Source organism: Physella acuta, unplaced genomic scaffold, assembly GCF_028476545.2.
Source record: "Physella acuta isolate Inbredline_101_S28 unplaced genomic scaffold, ASM2847654v3 ptg000079l, whole genome shotgun sequence".
NCBI lineage: Eukaryota > Metazoa > Mollusca > Gastropoda > Physidae > Physella > Physella acuta.
In genome coordinates this window covers 1,290,297-1,306,894 of record NW_026731599.1, presented here as the reverse complement: position 1 = coordinate 1,306,894, position 16,598 = coordinate 1,290,297, and the positions used below count along the sequence as shown (strand labels likewise).

The window sequence follows — 16,598 nt, the reverse complement described above, 5'->3', positions numbered from 1 at the left end:
ATACAATAGACTGGCTACCTGGGACATGTGACAGATACAATAGACTGGCTACCTGGGACATGTGACAGATACAACAGACTGGCTACCTGGGACATGTGACAGATACAATAGACTTGCTACCTGGGGTTTAAGACAGATACAATAGACTGGCTACCTGGGACATGTGACAGATACAATAGACTGGCTACCTGGGACATGTGACAGATACAATAGACTGGCTACTGGGACATGTGACAGATACAATAGACTGGCTACCTGGGACATGTGACAGATACAACAGACTGGCTACCTGGGACTTGTGACAGATACAACAGACTGGCTACCTGGGACATGTGACAGATACAATAGACTGGCTACCGGGACATGTGACAGATACAATAGACTGGCTACCTGGGACTTGTGACAGATACAACAGACTGGCTACCAGGGACATGTGACAGATACAATAGACTGGCTACCTGGGACATGTGACAGACTGGCTACCTGGGACATGTGACAGATACAATAGACTGGCTACCTGGGACATGTGACAGATACAATAGACTGGCTACCTGGGACAGATACAATAGACTGGCTACCTGGGACATGTGACAGATACAATAGACTGGCTACCTGGGACATGTGACAGATACAATAGACTGGCTACCTGGGACATGTGACAGATACAATAGACTGGCTACCTGGGACATGTGACAGATACAATAGACTGGCTACCTGGGACATGTGACAGACTGGCTACCTGGGACATGTGACAGATACAATAGACTGGCTACCTGGGACATGTGATAGACTGGCTACCTGGGACATGTGACAGATACAATAGACTGGCTACCTGGGACATGTGACAGATACAATAGACTGGCTACCTGGGACATGTGACAGATACAATAGACTGGCTACCTGGGACATGTGACAGACTGGCTACCTGGGACATGTGACAGACTGGCTACCTGGAACTTGTGACAGATACAATAGACTGGCTACCTGGGACATGTGACAGATACAATAGACTGGCTACCTGGGACATGTGACAGATACAATAGACTGGCTACCTGGGACATGTGACAGATACAATAGACTGGCTACCTGGGACATGTGACAGATACAACAGACTGGCTACCTGGGACATGTGACAGATACAATAGACTTGCTACCTGGGGTTTAAGACAGATACAATAGACTGGCTACCTGGGACATGTGACAGATACAATAGACTGGCTACCTGGGACTTGTGACAGATACAACAGACTGGCTACCTGGGACTTGTGACAGATACAACAGACTGGCTACCGGGACATGTGACAGATACAATAGACTGGCTACCTGGGACATGTGACAGATACAATAGACTGGCTACTGGGACATGTGACAGATACAATAGACTGGCTACCTGGGACATGTGACAGATACAACAGACTGGCTACCTGGGACTTGTGACAGATACAACAGACTGGCTACCTGGGACATGTGACAGATACAATAGACTGGCTACCAGGACATGTGACAGATACAATAGACTGGCTACCTGGGACTTGTGACAGATACAACAGACTGGCTACCAGGGACATGTGACAGATACAATAGACTGGCTACCTGGGACATGTGACAGACTGGCTACCTGGGACATGTGACAGATACAATAGACTGGCTACCTGGGACATGTGACAGATACAATAGACTGGCTACCTGGGACAGATACAATAGACTGGCTACCTGGGACATGTGACAGATACAATAGACTGGCTACCTGGGACAGATACAACAGACTGGCTACCTGGGACATGTGACAGATACAATAGACTGGCTACCTGGGACATGTGACAGATACAACAGACTGGCTACCTGGGACTTGTGACAGATACAATAGACTGGCTACCTGGGACTTAAGACAGATACAATAGACTGGCTACCTGGGACATGTGACAGATACAATAGACTTGCTACCTGGGACATGTGACAGATACAATAGACTTGCTACCTGGGACATGTGACAGATACAATAGACTTGCTACCTGGGACATGTGACAGATACAATAGACTGGCTACCTGGGACATGTGACAGATACAATAGACTTGCTACCTGGGACATGTGACAGATACAATAGACTGGCTACCTGGGACATGTGACAGATACAATAGACTGGCTACCTGGGACATGTGACAGATACAATAGACTGGCTACCTGGGACATGTGACAGATACAATAGACTGGCTACCTGGGACATGTGACAGATACAATAGACTGGCTACTTAGGACTTGTGACAGATACAATAGACTGGCTACCTGGGACATGTGACAGATACAATAGACTGGCTACCTGGGACATGTGACAGACTGGCTACCTGGGACATGTGACAGATACAATAGACTGGCTACCTGGGACATGTGATAGACTGGCTACCTGGGACATGTGACAGATACAATAGACTGGCTACCTGGGACATGTGACAGATACAATAGACTGGCTACCTGGGACATGTGACAGATACAATAGACTGGCTACCTGGGACATATGACAGACTGGCTACCTGGGACATGTGACAGACTGGCTACCTGGAACTTGTGACAGATACAATAGACTGGCTACCTGGGACATGTGACAGATACAATAGACTGGCTACCTGGGACATGTGACAGATACAATAGACTGGCTACCTGGGACATGTGACAGATACAATAGACTGGCTACCTGGGACATGTGACAGATACAATAGACTGGCTACCTGGGACATGTGACAGATACAACAGACTGGCTACCTGGGACATGTGACAGATACAATAGACTTGCTACCTGGGGTTTAAGACAGATACAATAGACTGGCTACCTGGGACATGTGACAGATACAATAGACTGGCTACCTGGGACTTGTGACAGATACAACAGACTGGCTACCTGGGACTTGTGACAGATACAACAGACTGGCTACCGGGACATGTGACAGATACAATAGACTGGCTACCTGGGACATGTGACAGATACAATAGACTGGCTACTGGGACATGTGACAGATACAATAGACTGGCTACCTGGGACATGTGACAGATACAACAGACTGGCTACCTGGGACTTGTGACAGATACAACAGACTGGCTACCTGAGACATGTGACAGATACAATAGACTGGCTACCGGGACATGTGACAGATACAATAGACTGGCTACCTGGGACTTGTGACAGATACAACAGACTGGCTACCTGGGACATGTGAAAGATACAATAGACTGGCTACCTGGGACAGATACAATAGACTGGCTACCTGAGACTTGTGACAGATACAATAGACTGGCTACCTGGGACATGTGACAGATACAATAGACTGGCTACCTGGGACATGTGACAGATACAATAGACTGGCTACCTGGGACATGTGACAGATACAATAGACTGGCTACCGGGACATGTGACAGATACAATAGACTGGCTACCTGGGACATGTGACAGATACAATAGACTGGCTACCTGGGACATGTGACAGATACAATAGACTTGCTACCTGGGACATGTGACAGATACAATAGACTGGCTACCTGGGACAGATACAATAGACTGGCTACCTGGGGTTTAAGACAGATACAATAGACTGGCTACCTGGGACATGTGACAGATACAATAGACTGGCTACCTAGGACTTGTGACAGATACAATAGACTGGCTACCTGGAACTTGTGACAGATACAATAGACTGGCTACCTAGGACTTGTGACAGACTGGCTACCTGGGACATGTGACAGACTGGCTACCTGGGACATGTGACAGACTGGCTACCTGGGACATGTGACAGATACAATAGACTGGCTACCTGGGACATGTGACAGATACAATAGACTGGCTACCTGGGACATGTGACAGATACACTAGACTGGCTACCTGGGACTTAAGACAGATACAATAGACTGGCTACCTGGGACATGTGACAGATACAATAGACTGGCTACCTGGGACTTGTGACAGATACAATAGACTGGCTACCTGGGACTTGTGACAGATACAATAGACTGGCTACCTGGGACATGTGACAGATACAATAGACTGGCTACGTGGGACAGATACAATAGACTGGCTACCTGGGACATGTGACAGATACAATAGACTGGCTACTGGGACATGTGACAGATACAATAGACTGGCTACCTGGGACATGTGACAGATACAACAGACTGGCTACCTGGGACTTGTGACAGATACAACAGACTGGCTACCTGGGACATGTGACAGATACAATAGACTGGCTACCTGGGACATGTGACAGATACAATAGACTGGCTACCTGGGACATGTGACAGATACACTAGACTGGCTACCTGGGACTTAAGACAGATACAATAGACTGGCTACCTGGGACATGTGACAGATACAATAGACTGGCTACCTGGGACTTGTGACAGATACAATAGACTGGCTACCTGGGACTTGTGACAGATACAATAGACTGGCTACCTGGGACATGTGACAGATACAATAGACTGGCTACGTGGGACAGATACAATAGACTGGCTACCTGGGACATGTGACAGATACAATAGACTGGCTACCTGGGACATGTGACAGACTGGCTACCTGGGACATGTGACAGATACAATAGACTGGCTACCTGGGACATGTGACAGATACAATAGACTGGCTACCTGGGACATGTGACAGATACAATAGACTGGCTACCTGGGACTTGTGACAGATACAATAGACTTGCTACCTGGGACATGTGACAGATACAATAGACTGGCTACCTGGGACATGTGACAGATACAATAGACTGGCTACCTGGGACATGTGACAGATACAATAGACTGGCTACCTGGGACTTGTGACAGATACAATAGACTAGCTACCTGGGACATGTGACAGATACAATAGACTGGCTACCTGGAACTTGTGACAGATACAATAGACTGGCTACCTGGGACATGTGACAGATACAATAGACTGGCTACCTGGGACATATGACAGATACAATAGACTGGCTACCTGGGACATGTGACAGATACAATAGACTGGCTACCTGGGACTTGTGACAGATACAATAGACTGGCTACCTGGGACATGTGACAGACTGGCTACCTGGGACATGTGACAGATACAATAGACTGGCTACCTGGAACTTGTGACAGATACAATAGACTGGCTACCTGGGACATGTGACAGAAACAATAGACTGGCTACGTGGGACATGTGACAGATACAATAGACTGGCTACGTGGGACTTGTGACAGATACAATAGACTGGCTACCTGGAACTTGTGACAGATACAATAGACTTGCTACCTGGGACATATGACAGACTGGCTACCTGGGACATATGACAGATACAATAGACTGGCTACGTGGGACAGATACAATAGACTGGCTACCTGGAACAGACACAATAGACTGGCTACCTGGGACAGATATAATAGACTGGCTACCTGGGACAGATACAATAGACTGGCTACCTGGGACTTAAGACAGATACAATAGACTGGCTACCTGGGACAGATACAATAGACTGGCTACCTGGGACATGTGACAGATACAATAGACTGGCTACCTGGGACATGTGACAGATACAATAGACTGGCTACCTGGGACAAGTGACAGATACAATAGACTGGCTACCTGGGACATGTGAAATACAATAGACTGGCTACCTGGGACATGTGACAGATACAATAGACTGGCTACCTGGGACAGATACAATAGACTGGCTACCTGAGACTTGTGACAGATACAATAGACTGGCTACCTGGGACATGTGACAGATACAATAGACTGGCTACCTGGGACATGTGACAGATACAATAGACTGGCTACCTGGAACTTGTGACAGATACAATAGACTGGCTACCTGGGACATGTGACAGAAACAATAGACTGGCTACGTGGGACATGTGACAGATACAATAGACTGGCTACGTGGGACTTGTGACAGATACAATAGACTGGCTACCTGGAACTTGTGACAGATACAATAGACTTGCTACCTGGGACATGTGACAGATACAATAGACTGGCTACGTGGGACATGTGACAGATACAATAGACTGGCTACCTGGGACATGTGACAGATACAATAGACTGGCAACCTGGGACATGTGACAGATACAATAGACTGGCTACCTGGGACATGTGACAGATACAATAGACTGGCTACCTGGGACATGTGACAGATACAATAGACTGGCTACCTGGGACATGTGACAGATACAATAGACTGGCTACCTGGGACATGTGACAGATACAATAGACTGGCTACCTGGGACATGTGACAGATACAATAGACTGGCTACGTGGGACATGTGACAGATACTATAGACTTGCTACCTGGGACATGTGACAGATACAATAGACTGGCCACCTGGGACAGATACAATAGACTGGCTACCTGGGACAGATAAAATAGACTGGCTACCTGGGACATGTGACAGATACAATAGACTGGCTACCTGGGACATGTGAGACAGATACAATAGACTGGCCACCTGGGACATGTGACAGATACAATAGACTGGCTACCTGGGACAGATACAATAGACTGGCTACCTGGGACATGTGACAGATACAATAGACTGGCTACCTGGGACATGTGACAGATACAATAGACTGGCTACCTGGGACAAGTGACAGATACAATAGACTGGCTACCTGGGACATGTGACAGATACAATAGACTGGCTACCTGGGACACGTGACAGATACAATAGACTGGCTACCTGGGACAGATACAATAGACTGGCTACCTGAGACTTGTGACAGATACAATAGACTGGCTACCTGGGACATGTGACAGATACAATAGACTGGCTACCTGGGACATGTGACAGATACAATAGACTGGCTACCTGGGACATGTGACAGATACAATAGACTGGCTACCTGGGACATGTGACAGACACAATAGACTGGCTACCTCAGACATGTGACACATACAATAGAATGGCTACCTATGACTTGTGACAGATACAATAGACTGGCTACCTGGGACTTAAGACAGACTGGCTACCTGGGACATATGACAGACTGGCTACCTGGGACATGTGATAGATACAATAGACTGGCTACCTGGGACATATGACAGACTGGCTACCTGGGACATATGACAGATACAATAGACTGGCTACCTGGGACATGTGACAGATACAATAGACTGGCTACCTGGGACAAGTGACAGATACAATAGACTGGCTACCTGGGACATGTGACAGATACAATAGACTGGCTACCTGGGACATGTGACAGATACAATAGACTGGCTACCTGGGACAGATACAATAGACTGGCTACCTGAGACTTGTGACAGATACAATAGACTGGCTACCTGGGACATGTGACAGATACAATAGACTGGCTACCTGGGACATGTGACAGATACAATAGACTGGCTACCTGGGACATGTGACAGATACAATAGACTGGCTACCTGGGACATGTGACAGACACAATAGACTGGCTACCTCAGACATGTGACACATACAATAGAATGGCTACCTATGACTTGTGACAGATACAATAGACTGGCTACCTGGGACTTAAGACAGACTGGCTACCTGGGACATATGACAGACTGGCTACCTGGGACATGTGATAGATACAATAGACTGGCTACCTGGGACATATGACAGACTGGCTACCTGGGACATATGACAGATACAATAGACTGGCTACGTGGGACAGATACAATAGACTGGCTACCTGGAACAGACACAATAGACTGGCTACCTGGGACAGATATAATAGACTGGCTACCTGGGACAGATACAATAGACTGGCTACCTGGGACTTAAGACAGATACAATAGATTGGCTACCTGGGACAGATACAATAGACTGGCTACCTGGGACATGTGACAGATACAATAGACTGGCTACCTGGGACATGTGACAGATACAATAGACTGGCTACCTGGGACAAGTGACAGATACAATAGACTGGCTACCTGGGACATGTGAAATACAATAGACTGGCTACCTGGGACATGTGACAGATACAATAGACTGGCTACCTGGGACAGATACAATAGACTGGCTACCTGGGACATGTGACAGACTGGCTACCTGGGACATGTGACAGATACAATAGACTGGCTACCTGGGACATGTGACAGATACAATAGACTGGCTACCTGGGACAAGTGACAGATACAATAGACTGGCTACCTGGGACATGTGACAGATACAATAGACTGGCTACCTGGGACATGTGACAGATACAATAGACTGGCTACCTGGGACAGATACAATAGACTGGCTACCTGAGACTTGTGACAGATACAATAGACTGGCTACCTGGGACATGTGACAGATACAATAGACTGGCTACCTGGGACATGTGACAGATACAATAGACTGGCTACCTGGGACATGTGACAGATACAATAGACTGGCTACCTGGGACATGTGACAGACACAATAGACTGGCTACCTCAGACATGTGACACATACAATAGAATGGCTACCTATGACTTGTGACAGATACAATAGACTGGCTACCTGGGACTTAAGACAGACTGGCTACCTGGGACATATGACAGACTGGCTACCTGGGACATGTGATAGATACAATAGACTGGCTACCTGGGACATATGACAGACTGGCTACCTGGGACATATGACAGATACAATAGACTGGCTACGTGGGACAGATACAATAGACTGGCTACCTGGAACAGACACAATAGACTGGCTACCTGGGACAGATATAATAGACTGGCTACCTGGGACAGATACAATAGACTGGCTACCTGGGACTTAAGACAGATACAATAGACTGGCTACCTGGGACAGATACAATAGACTGGCTACCTGGGACATGTGACAGATACAATAGACTGGCTACCTGGGACATGTGACAGATACAATAGACTGGCTACCTGGGACAAGTGACAGATACAATAGACTGGCTACCTGGGACATGTGAAATACAATAGACTGGCTACCTGGGACATGTGACAGATACAATAGACTGGCTACCTGGGACAGATACAATAGACTGGCTACCTGAGACTTGTGACAGATACAATAGACTGGCTACCTGGGACATGTGACAGATACAATAGACTGGCTACCTGGGACATGTGACAGATACAATAGACTGGCTACCTGGGACATGTGACAGATACAATAGACTGGCTACCTGGGACATGTGACAGACACAATAGACTGGCTACCTCAGACATGTGACACATACAATAGAATGGCTACCTATGACTTGTGACAGATACAATAGACTGGCTACCTGGGACTTAAGACAGACTGGCTACCTGGGACATATGACAGACTGGCTACCTGGGACATGTGATAGATACAATAGACTGGCTACCTGGGACATATGACAGACTGGCTACCTGGGACATATGACAGATACAATAGACTGGCTACGTGGGACAGATACAATAGACTGGCTACCTGGAACAGACACAATAGACTGGCTACCTGGGACAGATATAATAGACTGGCTACCTGGGACAGATACAATAGACTAGCTACCTGGGACTTAAGACAGATACAATAGACTGGCTACCTGGGACTTAAGATAGATACAATAGACTGGCTACCTGGGACAGATACAATAGACTGGCTACCTGGGACTTGTGAGTACAACCATGGAGAGATCTGGGTATCTGTTGAACAAAGGTCGCCTCAGTGCATAAGCTTCATCTGCAAACCATCTTGAGAGGTACCCGGCATTGCTGTCAAACAAAAGAACTGAAGTGAACTTGTAGCTCTGGTTAAGTAGGTAGGACATGCAACATGTACGTAACTTACGCATGAGTAGGTAGGACATGCAACATGTACGTAACTTACGCATGAGTAGGTAGGACATGCAACATGTACGTAACTTACGCCATCTCAGTTCTGACATCCAAGATATTTCTCACTCCCATCTCTCTTAGGCCTGGACTCATCAACTCTCTCTGTGATCAGATAAGGCAAAGTCATCAGTCAAATGAGTTACCTAACTTTGGGGCATACAATCATTAAGATGAGTTACCTGACTTGGGGCATACAATCATTGAGATGAGTTACCTGACTGGGGCATGCAATCATTAAGATGAGTTACCTGACTGGGGTATACAATCATTAAGATGAGTTACCTGACTGGGGCATACAATCATTAAGATGAGTTACCTGACTTTGGGTATACAATCATTAAGATGAGTTACCTGACTTTGGGTATACAATCATTAAGATGAGTTACCTAACTGGGGCATACAATCATTAAGATGAGTTACCTAACTTTGGGGCATACAATCATTAAGATGAGTTACCTGACTTTGGGGCATACAATCATTAAGATGAGTTACCTAACTGGGGCATACAATCATTAAGATGAGTTACCTGACTGGGGCATACAATCATTAAGATGAGTTAACTGACTGGGGCATACAATCATTAAGATGAGTTACCTGACTTTGGGGCATACAATCATTAAGATGAGTTCCCTAACTGGGGCATACAATCATTAAGATGTGTTACCTGACTTTGGGGCATACAATCATTAAGATGTGTTACCTGACTGGGGCATACAATCATTAAGATGAGTTACCTGACTTTGGGGCATACAATCATTAAGATGAGTTACCTGACTTTGGGGCATACAATCATTAAGATGAGTTACCTGACTTTGGGGCATACAAGCACAGCAAGCCCCCATTAACGGGCGAGTTGTCATGAAATGTTCAGGCTGGAAAGATGGCATCTTCTTGAAGGCACCAATTGTTTCCACATCAAACTAAAACAAATGGAAAGATGGCATCTTCTTGAAGGCACCAATTGTTTCCACATCAAACTAAAACAAATTTTCATCAACCTTAGCTTGTCAATACAAAAATCATACAGAAATATATTGTCACCTGAAGACATGTATAAATATGATGTTACAAGAACAAAGGATTGAATAGAGCTAATACGCAGTGGCAGAGAAAGTTTTATCCCATGAAGGCTATTGGGAAAGTTCAGCAAGATATAAGAACAGTATGTTCAGCAGTATATGAAGAACTTAAAAGATACAGACTTTTGTTGAAAATAATGTTGAATGTTTTAAATGTATAAACTAATTTTTTTTACAGAAGAAAAATAAAGGCAAATTCTAATGTAGAAACATATTTTTAATCATGCAACCGGAAAAGTGTTTATGGTTGTGACAAGAACACACAAAAAATGACGCCACATGTTTTAACTACAGAAAGTACATAATACTAATGGTGTCAACTTCCAATTTTAGAATATGAAGAAATAAAATATTTCATTCAAATTTGATTTAGATATATAGATCTACTTATCAAGATGTGCGCTATGAAATGTATATAATTTTCTTGGACAAATCTAACATAAATTACTTTAAAAAAAACAACATAAATTCCATTGAACAGATGGGTTTTTAACTGAATCATTTAAGTCTCTTAATTAGTGTGTGCATTCCAGTGTTGTATTGACTAAAAATGTATATAAGATCTAATTGGTTTTAATTTTTCTAATAGGTATTGGTAGCCTATGTTATTTTAAATGTGTCAGATTTTTAGCTATTTGGTTATTTCTTTGCTTTGTCACTAATATCGTTCAATGTGTAGTAAAGAACATTGAGTTTTGACCAATAACTATTTTTAACATTATTTTTTCCAAACAAGTAAAGTATAACATTAAAAGACTTTTAATACATAGGCCTAAAATTCACGTGACATTGGTACCCATGGCTAGTATCTAAATAAGACTATGTAGGCTACATATAAATATATCAACAGAATCTTTAAAGACCCCCTACAAACCTAAACAGTGACATACAACAAAACTAACACTTGTCACACAGCAGAAAATGTATAAAATAAAACTAATCAGATTTCACCATACCCTCTTCTCTGACTCTACATTTGCTTGCCGCTTTCTGAACAATCTTTTTTGTTGAATCTGTTTAGGGGGACCACTACCTCCCAAAGTTCTCATGTTTTTTGTCGACATGATTCATCTGTAGTAGAATCTGAATACCAATGTACATTTGTTAGTATATTCAAAAACACATTTTTTTAGCTATCTTTACATTTCTTTTTTAATTTGAATGTAGTATGTATACAGTTATGCCAAGTATCTTTGTTACAACAGCACTTATTACAGAATAACAAGATTTTAAAAATGCTTGCAAACATAATCATTTTATGAGCTGATTTATGGTCATTTGTTTGGATTATTTAGTAACTGCTCGATTATAAGTTGCAGTAAATTAAAATGCAATAGGTCTATTTTATTTACCCCCCCCCCCCCATATCTCACATAAGCTAACTAAAGCCATCAAAGTTAGCAAATATTAGATTAGTGTCTGATTGATCTGAAACAAATCTCTTTTTAAAAAGTTTTCTTAGGCTAAATCTTGTTATTATTATTTAAAAAGAAAAAAATGTAGGTAAATTAAAAATGTTAAAATATATGGCCAAGAATAGACCTAGTTCTAGCCTATAATGTTTAATTATTTGGACTCTCACTAAGTAAAAATACACTCTAAAAATAAAAATTTAAACATTAGAAATTTAGCCTAATTGTGATATATTATTAGGTTACTTTATACCCTAAGGCTTGCTTTTAAGTTTAGGTTGACAAAAGGCCTAATTAACTAATTATTAAAATAGAAATTAGCCCTAGTAATTTAATAAATTACAGCCTATTAAAAAAATTTAGCCTACTAGTAGGCAGAACTCCCTACTTAATTAATTAATTAGGCTAACAGTAACAATAGTAATACATATGGTATTTCTATATTAATAATTATTAGGCTAACAGTAACAATAGTAATACATATGATATTTCTATATTAATAATTATTAGGCTAACAGTAACAATAGTAATACATATGGTATTTCTATATTAATAATTATTAGGCTAACAGTAACAATAGTAATACATATGGTATTTCTATATTAATAATTATTACTAATACCACCCAAATTAATACCATAGATTAGGCCCCTATAGATAATTAGATAGGCCATAGCTGCGTCAAACTACATAGTCCATTCATATTCATAGCATAGACTATTAGTAACAACAGTTAATTAGGCCTAACATTAATATTAATAAGGCCAATTCTAGCAGAAAGATGATGCGCATGGGCATATTAACTAAACAGAACTACAGTGACCTGGATTTCTTGTCATCTATTCAGGCCTATGAGTTGTCCTGATGTGATTAACTGATTAACATGATAAAAACTTAAATAGTAGATTTAAATATGCTATTAAAAATATTTTTTTTTAAAATGTTATACTTTAATTACAGACTAGATGGGTAGATCTCTTTACAAGTTCTAGATATACTAGATTCTATCCCCCTGACGATCTGCCCAAAGAGCAACTGCTCAACCACACGATAGTTAGTTTTGTTAAAAGAATAGGGCTTAATCAGTAAATTGAGTAAATGAGTAATATGAGCTCACTGAACAGCTATTTTAGGGTAATTCGAGCCCATTGCTTAGCTCTTAAGGGTAATTTCAGCCCATATTTAGCCTTTTAAAGGCCATTGCCATTGCGTTTTTGCGTCTTCTGCCGGCAAGCCTAGTGGGCCCGGAGAGGCTAGGCCCTAGGGGGCTAGATTTTTTCCAATATTCACTTCGTGCTAATAATAGTTTAAGTTTAAAAGGCCTAATTAGATCTGGGGCCTATATACTATATAATAATAATATAGGCCTATATAATATATTATATATCACTAAATAAATTATAATGTTAATGTACACTAAACTTAAACAATACAGCACAGACTACAGTTTACAGTAACACAGTGTTACACAGGTGAGTAACACATTTGGGCCTACTTCTTAATTCTTAAATAAATATAAATAAGGCCGATGCTAGCCGGAAAAAGATGTGCATGTGCAATGGAGAGAAACTACGACTTGCCATCGTGGCGATGTTTTCGATGGTACTGCGCATACGTGTGTTAACAACCGCAGAACCCTAACACCAACCGTAATCCTATCCCTAATCCTATCCCTAACTCTAATCACTATCCCTAACCCTAATCCTATCCCTAACCCTAATTCTAGCCCTAACCCTAGCCATAGGTCACTGCGCATGCGCAGAGCTATCTTTTGCCGACTAAGTGGAGACGTTGGGGAGAAAAATCTTCTTCCAAGTAGTCACTTCGTATAATTTATACTATAAATAATTAATATTAATTAAGCAATAGGCCTAATAAAATTAAATTCAGCTTGTTGATTTCGGATTTTATAACATTAGCCGCTATACGGCTATTCGGTAATCTATCGTTTTGGGTACGTAAAATCGCCCGCGGCTATTAATGTACGAAAACGTTACCTCAATGTCAAGGCTGTAATAGAAGTATATTGTGATATGTTTGTGTCAAATATTATAGATAAATGAATAATAAACCTAAATCAATGGCTAAATATATCAATATAGGCCAGAAATTAACTTTAAACAGTAGTTTCTGCAAGCAAGATTTGCTATATATTTTTTTTATATAAACAGCAGCCATTTGTAAAATAGAGTGACTTCCGCCTGAATCTCGCGCTATAAGTCTATAAAAATAAAACTTTAACAAGATGGCTGCTATAGTAAATGAGCATGGTTGCATCTGTTGGAAACATCGCTGGTGTTCATTTATTCTGAAAAGTTTTAATTCAATTAGGGATTTTGGTAAAAAAGCACTGATCATCATATAAAAATAAAAATTACATATTCTTGTAGAGCTCAACAAAATGAAAACAAAACAAAAAAGATTTTTTGTCTAGCTCAAATAGTTTTTTTTTTGCGAATTTTTTTGTGAGGGGTGGAATCCCCTTGTTTTTGCATTGGCCAATTGTGACAAGTCATGGTATACCTGAATACATTGAGCAGTTATTTTAATTGCAGTTGTATTTTGTTCATATTTGCAGAGTTTAGCTAGAATGATATATAGAACTTGTAAATGCTGTTGAAATGAATAAAAATAATTCAGAACTTATATTTTTGTGTTGGCTTCCTCCCATAACCCCAAAAAACTGTGTGCTGCGCAAATATGAAAATGTTTCTAAAGCCATATTTTATATAAATACAGCAAATGAAAGAACTACAAAGTTTGAAATCTAAAGTAAATGACTTGAACACTGTTATGTGCATATATATAATATTATTATAATTGCCTCATTATTTTGGGCAGGTGAAGTAGAGTCCATCTTTAAGCCATTTTGTTATAAAACTGCTGCGCAAATATGAAAATGTTTCTAAAGCAATATTTTATATAAATACAGTGAATGTAAGAACTACATAGTCAGAAATCTAAATGACTTGAACACTGTAATGTGTATATAACTGCCTTGTTATTTTGGGCAGGTGAAGTAGAGCCCATAAGCCATTTTGTAATAATTTAAATGAAGTTATCAGATCAATGTTTTTATGTGTGAATTGTGTATGGATTCTGATTTTCAGCATATCTAAGGGTAAGTAGAACTTGAATACTTAAAATTACAGTTAGCACAATGCTAGTGTATAGCAACAGACAGGTAACCTAGATCTAGGTCTGACTCTTGTCAGTCTAGTCTGACAAAATTGGATTTTAGGAAAAACATTCTGCAAAACTAGAACTAGAACTGAAAAAATTAAAGATGGGTATGTAAATATATTTTGAAATAAAAAATTAGGAGATTTGTTTGCACATTTCATAAGAATGCTGTTGTTAGTTGATCAAACTTAAAGGCCGGAAGATCGGGATGAAAAAATATAACAATGGTGGCAACGCGACCTACATACAGTGACCACCTCTAAACGAGTATATCTAATGTCAGAGTCAAAATATCCAAAAACAAATATCATTTCCACATATATAAGATATGTCTGCTCAGTAATCTTCACTCATCTAGAATAACCTTTTAAAAAATCGTGATTCCAACGTATTTGAAACTAGCCTTCATACAGGGGGAAGACCAAGGCAGAGACAGCGTGCAATCAGATCGCTAAGCCATCAAAACAATGGGAAAACCATTCTACTTTTCATTTAACATTAGGAAATGACCTTTTAAACTTAATTAATTACCATAAATTAAAAACTTATTAGTATGCAAAACCAAATCTCGTGCGCCCGGTATCAGAAAGTAATGGGCGATTTCGGGTCATGTTTTTACCGCGATCTCGGCCGATACCGACAACCCTAATTCAATTGTTTAAAAACAGGTACAGAAATGAAACAAGGAAACATTTTAATCATTTTTGTATTTTTCAAAACATAAATCCTCCTCAAAATGTGAAATAATTATTAAAATGTAAGGAGTCACCTGTTTTTCACATTACTAGTCGCGGGCGATTTTACGTACCTAAAACGATAGATTACCCGGCTATTCATTAGGCCTATTTTTTAAATTTCTAACTTTTAACTTTTAACATTCATATTCATATCATTATCATAGTTGAATAGTTGTGTTTTAAAGAACGTCATTGAATAATTAATTAATTATAACAAATAGAGATGAAATTTCATATAGAAATGGATTATATAAGCTATATACTATATAGGCCTACTATATAATTTTAATTATGTAATTTATAAGATTAGTATTCATCTCGTTGTCAGAGGTCACGTTGTAGATTAGTTTTTAGCAGTAGTCTATCTTAAAAATCACAACAAATAATTTAGTTAAACTTTA

The 16,598-nt window shown here is 41.0% G+C and overlaps 1 protein-coding gene across 5 annotated transcripts in view; it reads right to left on the bottom strand.

Moving 5' to 3' along the window:
• The window catches only part of LOC131955321 (glycerol-3-phosphate acyltransferase 1, mitochondrial), a 47,505-nt gene extending 30,936 nt beyond the window's left edge, over nt 1–16,569 (bottom strand). For 3 of the 5 annotated variants that reach the window (XR_009388830.1, XM_059319415.1, XM_059319444.1), the window contains exons 1-5: nt 16,230–16,262; nt 11,822–11,948; nt 10,593–10,706; nt 9,818–9,888; nt 9,556–9,663 (exon numbers count right to left, since the gene is read on the bottom strand). Coding sequence is in view for 4 of the 5 variants with exons in the window: in XM_059319415.1 (XP_059175398.1) it covers nt 9,556–9,663; nt 9,818–9,888; nt 10,593–10,706; nt 11,822–11,929 (401 nt within the window). In the remaining variant the exon portion in view is untranslated. Of the gene's footprint in view, nt 1–9,555; nt 9,664–9,817; nt 9,889–10,592; nt 10,764–11,821; nt 11,949–16,229; nt 16,263–16,473 lie in introns of those variants that run through there. The other 2 variants (XM_059319423.1, XM_059319435.1) reach the window with 2 other exon arrangements.
• Nucleotides 16,570–16,598: the final 29 nt, after the last annotated feature.